The sequence below is a fragment of the Protomyctophum bolini genome (genome assembly GCF_963924005.1).
Source record: "Protomyctophum bolini genome assembly, chromosome: 18".
Lineage (NCBI taxonomy): Eukaryota > Metazoa > Chordata > Actinopteri > Myctophiformes > Myctophidae > Protomyctophum > Protomyctophum bolini.
Genome location: NC_137879.1, coordinates 1530729 through 1543133, shown reverse-complemented (window position 1 = coordinate 1543133; position 12405 = coordinate 1530729). Strand labels below are relative to the sequence as shown.

At 44.7% G+C, this 12405-nt stretch overlaps 1 protein-coding gene across 2 annotated transcripts in view; it reads left to right on the top strand.

Moving 5' to 3' along the window:
- arhgap27 (Rho GTPase activating protein 27) overlaps positions 1-12405 on the top strand; it is a 53045-nt gene that overhangs the window by 35434 nt on the left and 5206 nt on the right. For both annotated transcript variants that reach the window (XM_080789123.1, XM_080789122.1), the window contains 5 exons: positions 1449-1550; positions 3731-3829; positions 4242-4338; positions 4733-4894; positions 11698-11796. In XM_080789123.1, coding sequence (XP_080645249.1) covers positions 1449-1550; positions 3731-3829; positions 4242-4338; positions 4733-4894; positions 11698-11796 — 559 coding nt within the window. The remainder of the gene's footprint in view (positions 1-1448; positions 1551-3730; positions 3830-4241; positions 4339-4732; positions 4895-11697; positions 11797-12405) is intronic.

The window sequence follows — 12405 nt, the reverse complement described above, 5'->3', positions numbered from 1 at the left end:
CCTATCTCCTGTTTCTGTAGCCATGAGGCCCATAGGGGCAGGAGCCTATCTCCTGTTTCTGTAGCCATGGGGCCCATAGGGGCAGGAGCCTATCTCCTGTTTCTGTAGCCATGAGGCCCATAGGGGCAGGAGCCTATCTCCTGTTTCTGTAGCCATGAGGCCCATAGGAGCCTATCTCCTGTTTCTGTAGCCATGAGGCCCATAGGGGGCAGGAGCCTATCTCCTGTTTCTGTAGCCATGAGGCCCATAGGAGCCTATCTCCTGTTTCTGTAGCCATGAGGCCCATAGGAGCCTATCTCCTGTTTCTGTAGCCATGAGGCCCATAGGAGCCTATCTCCTGTTTCTGTAGCCATGAGGCCCATAGGGGCAGGAGCCTATCTCCTGTTTCTGTAGCCATGAGGCCCATAGGGGCAGGAGCCTATCTCCTGTTTCTGTAGCCATGAGGCCCATAGGGGCAGGAGCCTATCTCCTGTTTCTGTAGCGTGAGGCAGCTTGATGTACAAGTACACCCCGTGGCCATGACGCTAGTATGTCGCAGGGACTTATACCCACAATCCAACCCTTTGATGCTGAGTGTCAAGCAGGGAGGCACTGGGTCCCATTTTTGGTATGATCGAACCCCGACCTCCCAGTCTCAGGGCGGACACTCTAACCACAAGGCCACTGAGCTGGTGTTTGGTGTTTTAAGCATTATGTTTTACTTTAGCTATAGAGGGTACTGTATGCGCATGCTTAAAGTGAATGGCACATTGAGCGGGAAATGGAGTGGGAAAGTGAGTTTAGCGTTGTTTAATGTTGTTTAATTAACAGTTTGACGGCTAAACGCTAATTGTTTAATCCGGTGTTCCACCGCACGCAAAACGCTATACCCGACATTTGTTTAATTCACCTTTTTAAAATAATTAAAAAGAAACAGCAGATTTATCCTCCGGGACCTGATGACGAGGCCGTCGCGTTATGACGACGAAACCAGGAAATCAGGTCATCATCTGGGCTGCTGCTAGGGCTTCTGGGAAATTGAGCCCGATGCAAGTGACCGGGGGTGGGGGGTGGGGGGGGGGTTGGACTACAACTTCCTCTGCGCTGCGGTTTCGTTCCACAATGTCATGGCCGCCGGCGCTGTCTCGTCTGATCATAACAAACCATCGAACCGTTTATCGCCGGATTCTCGTGGTTGAAAGCTGCGAATACTTCAGCGTTATGCTCTAAACTAAGGTATAATAAAACCATCTCGGCAGCGTAGGAGGATATTTGATTAAATTGCGGGTAAAGCTTTTTATGAGGGACAGGCCTCGCTTTGTTACAGGCCTGATTCCTAGGAATGTTCACCAACATCCCTGTGTGTGTGTGTGTTTGTGTGTGTGTGTGTGCTCGTGCGTGTGTCTCTCTCTCTCTCTCTCTCTCTCTCTCTCTCTCTCTCTCTCTCTCTCCCTCCCTGCTCCGGGTAGAGCAAGACCAATCAGATCGTCCCGGAGGTGACCGTGGAGCTACGAGGGGCAACGATTGGCTGGGCCGCCAGAGACAAGTCGAGCAAGAAGAACGTTATCGAGGTACGTGAGACGTTGTGACTTTACGGTACGTTACTGTAAATGACTTTGCATGAGAGGGAGTGGAGTTACGTGCTTTAGCGGCAGACCGTTTGAGGGTCCAATGGAGTTAAAAGGTTTGGTCCAAAGCGCTTTTTAGTACTTTTGGTTCAATCTTGTTTTTAAACAACACACAGACGGGTGTTCAATAGCACTGATTTATACACCCATAATAATAATAATAGTAATAATGTTGTCTTTCTCTCCTCAGCTGAAGAGCAGGTCTCACATAGAGTTTATTAATAATAATAATAATAGTAATGTTGTGTTTCTCCTCAGCTGAAGAGCAGGGGCCTATTTCACGAAACTTGGATTAGAGATTAAGCCGGGCTTTAACACATATCCTGGCTTAATATATCCTGGATCAGTGCTTAACCGGTTTCATGAAAGCTGGTTGATCTTGCCAGATTAACTTAACCAGTTAACCTGGATATGTTGAGGCTTGATTCGGTTTCATGAAAGGGATGCTACATAAGTTACCATGGGAACTTATGCTTCGGACCAGGCTAACAGCCAGGTTTAACTTAAGCTGTCGTGCAAGTGCACGGTTAAGAAGAATTATTATTTATTAATTTTTTTGTAAAAGTGAAAACCACTAAATATTACCATTACTCATTGTTTTACAACATATTACCATTATAACGTTTCACCCATAGTCCTACATACTTACACCTAGAAACCCCATTCAAACCTATTTAGGTTCATCCTACGGTGGACATGTGTAAAAGGAATCTTTGAAATGTTTCATAGTTTTAGAAATATAGTGCTTTCAAATTTGAGACATTTATAGGCTCAAATTATGATGGAATAATACATTCTGAAAAATCGGTATTGCCATGCCATGCAATCGTGACACTACAGTGCATGCAGACAGATAGACAGACAGACTTAATGTAATGTAACATTTCATGGCGCACAATACATGTAGATTAGTAGGATATAATTCCATACCGTACCGAATCCGGAGCGCACTCGCCTATTAGTTTGGCGTTTGCATTGCACAAATGAGCTCAGTGCGCTATTTCGAGAAAGTGCCCTTAAAGTTTAAGCTCGTTTGGAACTATAGCTCACCCTCCACAACTCGGGGCTATAGGTTCACTGAATTATATATTTATGGACTTCGACTATAGGCCTACGTATATATAATATGCTTTACAATTTACGCGTTCAATCTGTCGGCAATATTTTGCCACGCTCTCTCCCTCGCCTTGTTAACACATTTTGTACATAATACGTCCTGAAACGTCATAAGGATTGGAACCGAGAGGTGCCTTAGACCTCTGTGGACGTCCTAGCGACGTCCAAACGACGCGGGGCGAGATAATAATATTCAGAATAATTACTTCTACTTTTTTTTTTGGCATTTCGCTTTTCGCTTGCCGTATGCTAACGCTCTGTGAAACTATTAGCTTGTCATTGACTCCCATGTTAGCGCGGCGGAAAGAATGACTCGTATCTCCTCATCCAGGGCGCTCTCCGTGGTGATGAATGGATCGATATGCTGGCGCTGCGTTTCTGCTCCTCATCCGTCTCTCCCGCAAAATATGAACTCTTTTTGTAGCGTATATAAATATATTAAGATGATCGGAGATTGTGATGGCACTTTGTCAGTCAACTTTTTTAAGAAAGTATTTCCGGTTCATGGCTTTCAAAATGGAAGCGATCACTACTCTGGCGATTACTCCGGCGCAAGCAGCGCCTTTATTTTGATGCAGTTCCGGTACTAAATGTGTTAATGGCGCTTGTATTTCCCTTTTTTTAAATTATTTCCTTGGCTTCCTCGTAGTATATCATAAGATTTTCTTGCTCCTCATCGGTGAAAGCCGCAGCTCTCCCTGCAGATTTGCTCGCCTCGCTCATGATTGGTCTCGCTCAAGAAATCTATGATCGGCATCATGGCTTTTCAAGGAATGCGTGCACGCGCTTGTAAGCGAGGCTTGCTGGCCAAATCCGCCAATTCTGAGCCTCGCTTGGCTTTAGTGGAACGGAATAAACCAGGCTGTAAAGATCAGGATTTAAAAAGCCTCGCTTTGGCCTATATCCTGGATTAGTTAATCCAAGATTCGTGAAATAGGCCCCAGGTCTGACATAGAGTATTATAATTATAATAATAATAATAATAATAATGTTGTGTTTCTCCTCAGCTGAAGAGCAGGTCTGGCGTAGAGTTCCTCATCCAGTACGACAACGACAGCATCATCAGTGACTGGCACAAGGTCATAGTGGACACCATCCGGCAGCTGGTAGGAGATTTAATATTCATTCATTCATTGATTGATTGTTTATTTATTTCCGTGTCCTGCACACAATGTGCAGGACACATTGTGTCAGCTGTAGCTCATTGATCTGTCGATGTGTCGTTTAGGAGTATCAGGACCAGCAGTAACTCGTTGATGTGTCGTATCAGGACCAGCTGTAACTCGTTGATGTGTCGTTTAGGAGTATCAGGACCAGCTGTAACTCGTTGATGTGTCGTTTAGGAGTATCAGGACCAGCTGTAACTCATTGATGTGTCGTTTAGGAGTATCAGGACCAGCTGTAACTCGTTGATGTGTCATTTAGGAGTATCAGGACCAGCTGTAACTCATTGATGTGTCGTTGATGTGTCGTTTAGGAGTATCAGGACCAGCTGTAACTCATTGATGTGTCGTTTAGGAGTATCAGGACCTGCAGTCGGAGGAGGAAGACGATCTGTGTGCCCAGCTGGCAGACAGAGACGACAGGCCTGTAGCAACTCTAGACAAGAGAAAAGGTAAGCTTTGGCTCCCCCCGGTGGTCACGCCGTGTAAGAGCACACGGTGAACTACGTCAATGAGGCAGTGTTTCTGTCTGTCGCCGTGCCTTTCAACGTTCATCTAACGCCCAGACAAAACAGATGGACTTCCTAAAAATAAAACGTCATTCTGCGTTCTCGTAGCGTAACCGCTAGCCCTAGGTCCAGTGTGTTAGCGTAGCGTAACCGCTAGCCCTGGGTCCAGTGCGTTAGCGTAGCCGTTAGCCCTGGGACCAGTGCGTTAGCTCACGGCTATACACCCCACTGCCGTGCGAGTGGTCCAACTTTACAGAAAATAAACAAAACCCACAGTCCTATAAGTGATTTAAGTGGTATGAGCTTCAGATTATCATGTGTCCTTCTGTCCACCCAGCGGTCCACCCAGCGCCCACGTCCAGACAGACTGTCCCGGGCAGCAGCAGCCATCCTCCCTCGGTCGGAGAGACGGACCAGAAGAAGGTCAGGACCAAACTGATCAAGTTCCTGATGAAAAGACCCACCATGCAGAGCCTCAAGGATAAAGGTTACATCAGAGGTACGTAAAGGTTAAAGGTTAAAGGATAAAGGTTACATCAGAGGTACGTAAAGGTTAAAGGATAAAGGTTACATCAGAGGTAAAGGTTAAAGGTCAAAGTTAAAGGTTACATCAGAGGTAAAGATCAGTCCCTCAGGAGTCTCGCCTGGCCAGACTGTCGCCTCTCGCAAATGTTCAGATGCCTCCGTCGTACAGTCTGGAGCAACGGAAGCTCTGATCATGAGTAAAATATAAATGCTTCCGACGTACAGTCTGGAGCAACGGAAGCTCTGATCATGAGTAAAATATAAATGCTTCCGTCGTACAGTCTGGAGCGACGGAAGCTCTGATCATGAGTAAAATATAAATGCTTCTGTCGTACAGTCTGGAGCAACGGAAGCTCTGATCATGAGTAAAATATAAATGCTTCCGTCGTACAGTCTGGAGCAACGGAAGCTCTGATCATGAGTAAAATATAAATGCTTCCGTCGTACAGTCTGGAGCAACGGAAGCTCTGATCATGAGTAAAATATAAATGCTTCCGACGTACAGTCTGGAGCAACGGAAGCTCTGATCATGAGTAAAATATAAATGCTTCCGTCGTACAGTCTGGAGCGACGGAAGCTCTGATCATGAGTAAAATATAAATGCTTCCGTCGTACAGTCTGGAGCAACGGAAGCTCTGATCATGAGTAAAATATAAATGCTTCCGTCGTACAGTCTGGAGCAACGGAAGCTCTGATCATGAGTAAAATATAAATGCTTCCGTCGTACAGTCTGGAGCAACGGAAGCTCTGATCATGAGTAAAATATAAATGCTTCCGTCGTACAGTCTGGAGCGACGGAAGCTCTGATCATGAGTAAAATATAAATGCTTCCGGAACCTCTGATCATGAGTAAAATATAAATGCTTCCGTCGTACAACCTGGAGCAACGGAAGCTCTGATCACCAGTAATACGTGCAAACGCGGGAAGCGAACGCAGCTCGTACATATTTGGGTTTTTTTAAGATTTATTTTTAAGTTATTTTTAAGTTAAGTTTTTAACTTAGCCATAACCATATAAGGAGTCCCCAAAGCAGCTATATGTCCAAATATGAAGTGTGTTGCATCAATCACAAACAAATCACTCAGCTCCATATATGGGCACAAAGGGGGGACACACAGACACACGCACAGACAGACAGACATGATCTGCTAGGTCTCATAGTAAGTGCTCACTGATTTCGCAATCACTGCGTTCGCAATGAGTAAAATATAAATGCTTCCGGAAGCTCTGATCATGAGTAAAATATAAATGCTTCCGTCGTACAGTCTGGACTCTGGCGCAACGGAAGCTCTGATCATGAGTAAAATATAAATGCTTCCGTCGTACAGTCTGGAGCGACGGAAGCTCTGATCATGAGTAAAATATAAATGCTTCTGTCGTACAGTCTGGAGCAACGGAAGCTCTGATCATGAGTAAAATATAAATGCTTCCGTCGTACAGTCTGGAGCAACGGAAGCTCTGATCATGAGTAAAATATAAATGCTTCCGTCGTACAGTCTGGAGCAACGGAAGCTCTGATCATGAGTAAAATATAAATGCTTCCGTCGTACAGTCTGGAGCAACGGAAGCTCTGATCACGAGTAAAATATAAATGCCTCCGTCATACAGTCTGGAGCAACGGAAGCTCTGATCATGAGTCAAATATAAATGCTTCCGTCGTACAGTCTGGAGCAACGGAAGCTCTGATCATGAGTAAAATATAAATGCTTCCGTCGTACAGTCTGGAGCACCGGAAGCTCTGATCATGAGTAAAATATAAATGCTTCCGTCGTACAGTCTGGAGCAACGGAAGCTCTGATCACGAGTAAAATATAAATGCCTCCGTCATACAGTCTGGAGCAACGGAAGCTCTGATCATGAGTCAAATATAAATGCTTCCGTCGTACAGTCTGGAGCGACGGAAGCTCTGATCATGAGTAAAATATAAATGCTTCTGTCGTACAGTCTGGAGCAACGGAAGCTCTGATCATGAGTAAAATATAAATGCTTCCGTCGTACAGTCTGGAGCAACGGAAGCTCTGATCATGAGTAAAATATAAATGCTTCCGTCGTACAGTCTGGAGCAACGGAAGCTCTGATCATGAGTAAAATATAAATGCTTCCGTCGTACAGTCTGGAGCGACGGAAGCTCTGATCATGAGTAAAATATAAATGCTTCCGGAAGCTCTGATCATGAGTAAAATATAAATGCTTCTGTCGTACAGTCTGGAGCAACGGAACCTCTGATCATGAGTAAAATATAAATGCTTCCGTCGTACAGCCTGGAGCAACGGAAGCTCTGATCACCAGTAATACGTGCAAACGCGGGAAGCGAACGCAGCTCGTACATATTTGGGTTTTTTTAAGATTTATTTTTAAGTTATTTTTAAGTTAAGTTTTTAACTTAGCCATAACCATATAAGGAGTCCCCAAAGCAGCTATATGTCCAAATATGAAGTGTGTTGCATCAATCACAAACAAATCACTCAGCTCCATATATGGGCACAAAGGGGGGACACACAGACACACGCACAGACAGACAGACATGATCTGCTAGGTCTCATAGTAAGTGCTCACTGATTTCGCAATCACTGCGTTCGCAATGAGTAAAATATAAATGCTTCCGGAAGCTCTGATCATGAGTAAAATATAAATGCTTCCGTCGTACAGTCTGGACTCTGGAGCAACGGAAGCTCTGATCATGAGTAAAATATAAATGCTTCCGTCGTACAGTCTGGACTCTGGAGCAACGGAAGCTCTGATCATGAGTAAAATATAAATGCTTCCGTTGTACAGTCTGGAGCAACGGAAGCTCTGATCATGAGTAAAATATAAATGCTTCCGTCGTACAGTCTGGAGCGACGGAAGCTCTGATCATGAGTAAAACATAAATGCTTCCGTCGTACAGTCTGGAGCAACGGAAGCTCTGATCATGAGTAAAATATAAATGCTTCCTGTCATACAGTCTGGAGCGACGGAAGCTCTGATCATGAGTAAAATATAAATGCCTCCGTCATACAGTCTGGAGCAACGGAAGCTCTGATCATGAGTCAAATATAAATGCTTCCTGTCATACAGTCTGGAGCGACGGAAGCTCTGATCATGAGTAAAATATAAATGCTTCCGTCGTACAGTCTGGAGCAACGGAAGCTCTGATCATGAGTAAAACATAAATGCTTCCGTCGTACAGTCTGGAGCAACGGAAGCTCTGATCATGAGTAAAACATAAATGCTTCCGTCGTACAGTCTGGAGCGACGGAAGCTCTGATCATGAGTAAAACATAAATGCTTCCGTCGTACAGTCTGGAGCAACGGAAGCTCTGATCATGAGTAAAATATAAATGCTTCCGTCGTACAGTCTGGAGCAACGGAAGCTCTGATCATGAGTAAAACATAAATGCTTCCGTCGTACAGTCTGGAGCGACGGAAGCTCTGATCATGAGTAAAACATAAATGCTTCCGTCGTACAGTCTGGAGCGACGGAAGCTCTGATCATGAGTAAAACATAAATGCTTCCGTCGTACAGTCTGGAGCGACGGAAGCTCTGATCATGAGTAAAACATAAATGCTTCCGTCGTACAGTCTGGAGCAACGGAAGCACTGATCATGAGTAAAATATAAATGCTTCCGTCGTACAGTCTGGAGCAACGGAAGCTCTGATCATGAGTAAAATATAAATGCTTCCGTCGTACAGTCTGGAGCAACGGAAGCTCTGATCATGAGTAAAATATAAATGCTTCCGTCGTACAGTCTGGAGCAACGGAAGCTCTGATCATGAGTAAAATATAAATGCTTCCGTCGTACAGTCTGGAGCAACGGAAGCTCTGATCATGAGTAAAATATAAATGCTTCCGTCGTACAGTCTGGAGCAACGGAAGCTCTGATCATGAGTAAAATATAAATGCTTCCGTCGTACAGTCTGGAGCAACGGAAGCTCTGATCATGAGTAAAACATAAATGCTTCCGTCGTACAGTCTGGAGCAACGGAAGCTCTGATCATGAGTAAAATATAAATGCTTCCGTCGTACAGTCTGGAGCAACGGAAGCTCTGATCATGAGTAAAATATAAATGCTTCCGTCGTACAGTCTGGAGCAACGGAAGCTCTGATCATGAGTAAAATATAAATGCTTCCGTCGTACAGTCTGGAGCGACGGAAGCTCTGATCATGAGTAAAATATAAATGCTTCCGGAACCTCTGATCATGAGTAAAATATAAATGCTTCTGTCGTACAGCCTGGAGCAACGGAAGCTCTGATCACCAGTAATACGTGCAAACGCGGGAAGCGAACGCAGCTCGTACATATTTGGGTTTTTTTAAGATTTATTTTTAAGTTATTTTTAAGTTAAGTTTTTAACTTAGCCATAACCATATAAGGAGTCCCCAAAGCAGCTATATGTCCAAATATGAAGTGTGTTGCATCAATCACAAACAAATCACTCAGCTCCATATATGGGCACAAAGGGGGGACACACAGACACACGCACAGACAGACAGACATGATCTGCTAGGTCTCATAGTAAGTGCTCACTGATTTCGCAATCACTGCGTTCGCAATGAGTAAAATATAAATGCTTCCGGAAGCTCTGATCATGAGTAAAATATAAATGCTTCCGTCGTACAGTCTGGACTCTGGAGCAACGGAAGCTCTGATCATGAGTAAAATATAAATGCTTCCGTCGTACAGTCTGGACTCTGGAGCAACGGAAGCTCTGATCATGAGTAAAATATAAATGCTTCCGTTGTACAGTCTGGAGCAACGGAAGCTCTGATCATGAGTAAAATATAAATGCTTCCGTCGTACAGTCTGGAGCGACGGAAGCTCTGATCATGAGTAAAACATAAATGCTTCCGTCGTACAGTCTGGAGCAACGGAAGCTCTGATCATGAGTAAAATATAAATGCTTCCTGTCATACAGTCTGGAGCGACGGAAGCTCTGATCATGAGTAAAATATAAATGCCTCCGTCATACAGTCTGGAGCAACGGAAGCTCTGATCATGAGTCAAATATAAATGCTTCCTGTCATACAGTCTGGAGCGACGGAAGCTCTGATCATGAGTAAAATATAAATGCTTCCGTCGTACAGTCTGGAGCAACGGAAGCTCTGATCATGAGTAAAACATAAATGCTTCCGTCGTACAGTCTGGAGCAACGGAAGCTCTGATCATGAGTAAAACATAAATGCTTCCGTCGTACAGTCTGGAGCGACGGAAGCTCTGATCATGAGTAAAACATAAATGCTTCCGTCGTACAGTCTGGAGCAACGGAAGCTCTGATCATGAGTAAAATATAAATGCTTCCGTCGTACAGTCTGGAGCAACGGAAGCTCTGATCATGAGTAAAACATAAATGCTTCCGTCGTACAGTCTGGAGCGACGGAAGCTCTGATCATGAGTAAAACATAAATGCTTCCGTCGTACAGTCTGGAGCGACGGAAGCTCTGATCATGAGTAAAACATAAATGCTTCCGTCGTACAGTCTGGAGCAACGGAAGCACTGATCATGAGTAAAATATAAATGCTTCCGTCGTACAGTCTGGAGCAACGGAAGCTCTGATCATGAGTAAAATATAAATGCTTCCGTCGTACAGTCTGGAGCAACGGAAGCTCTGATCATGAGTAAAATATAAATGCTTCCGTCGTACAGTCTGGAGCAACGGAAGCTCTGATCATGAGTAAAATATAAATGCTTCCGTCGTACAGTCTGGAGCAACGGAAGCTCTGATCATGAGTAAAATATAAATGCTTCTGTCGTACAGTCTGGAGCAACGGAAGCTCTGATCATGAGTAAAATATAAATGCTTCTGTCGTACAGTCTGGAGCAACGGAAGCTCTGATCATGAGTAAAATATAAATGCTTCCGTCGTACAGTCTGGAGCAACGGAAGCTCTGATCATGAGTCAAATATAAATGCTTCCGTCGTACAGTCTGGAGCAACGGAAGCTCTGATCATAAGTAAAATATAAATGCTTCCGTCGTACAGTCTGGAGCAACGGAAGCTCTGATCATGAGTAAAATATAAATGCTTCCGTCGTACAGTCTGGAGCAACGGAAGCTCTGATCATGAGTACAATATAAAGTAGAAGTGGAGACTCCTCTCCACTTCCATTTCATCTTTACAGTCGCGCAAATGTATCCTAATATGAATAGAAATCATCTAAGCATAATTATATAACTTGCTGCTTAGCAGAAAAGGAAATTAAAGAACTAAAGGTGTAGTTTCAGACTCTCCCTAGACACTGTGTAATAAAGCAATATCTACGAGAGGTCTCAGGTTACCGGCTGGGAGGCGTAGGCAGACCCGACGCGCAGTGGAGGGTCTTCTACCCCCCCAGCCAGTGTAAAATACCCGGTAAGCTGGGGGGCCTCCAGTGGCTTATTGCTTTTCTAAAACGGTTACAAACAAATAGCAATATTAACCTCATAAAACTGTTAAATTCACAAAAGTAGCTACGCTTTGCGCCACCAGAGCGAGACACATCACTTCCTTGGTTTTGCTCGGCAAGCAGACTATGTGACGGGAGAATAGCGCTTGATGTCTTTACGGGGGCCGCCTGGAGCCACACGTTCACAGTCATTATGAGCCGGGCGGTGCTTATAGACGCCCGCACGGCCAGCGTGTGTAAGGCAATCAAGCGCTCCCCTTCCCCCAGTTCAGCTACAAGGCTGCAGGATGATACAAAGTGATTGAAGGAGTGGATTAACTGGTCAAGTATTGGGACTAACCGTTTTAGAATTCTATCTCTCTCTCTCTCTCTCTATAGAGTGTTAATGTCTCTCTCTCTCTCTCTCCCTAGACAATGTGTTCGGCTGTCCCCTGGCCACACTGTGTGCTCAGGAGAGAAGCACCGTGCCCAGCTTCGTGGAGAAATGCATCAACGCCGTGGAGACCAGAGGTAACCTCCTCTCATTTACTACAACTAGACCTGTATGTGGAGACCAGAGGTAACCTCCTCTCATTTACTACAACTAGACCTGTATGTGGAGACCAGAGGTAACCTCCTCTCATTTACTACCTGTACGAACACACCCTGGGCAAGACCTACGCTGAAGAGACTATCAGCGGAAGTCGCGGGATTTTAGCAGAAGTATCGCCCTGCAAGGAAATGACGTTGATGCTTTACAAATTACATTCTCCTGCGAATGAAACAAGTGTTGTGATTGGTCGGGAAAATATCGTATCCGGGGGAAATACATTTGAGGAGGATACGTCCGCCGATAGCTTCTCTGCCTTAACGTTGTGACCAGGCTTTACTTTATGCTTCTCTGCCTTACGTTGTGACCAGGCTTTACTTTATGCTTCTCTGCCTTACGTTGTGACCAGGCTTTACTTTATGCTTCTCTGTCTTACGTTGTGACCAGGCTTTACTTTATGCTTCTCTGTCTTACGTTGTGACCAGGCTTTACTTTATGCTTCTCTGCCTTACGTTGTGACCAGGCTTTACTTTATGCTTCTCTGCCTTAACGTTGTGACCAGGCTTTACTTTATGCTTCTCTGCCTTAAC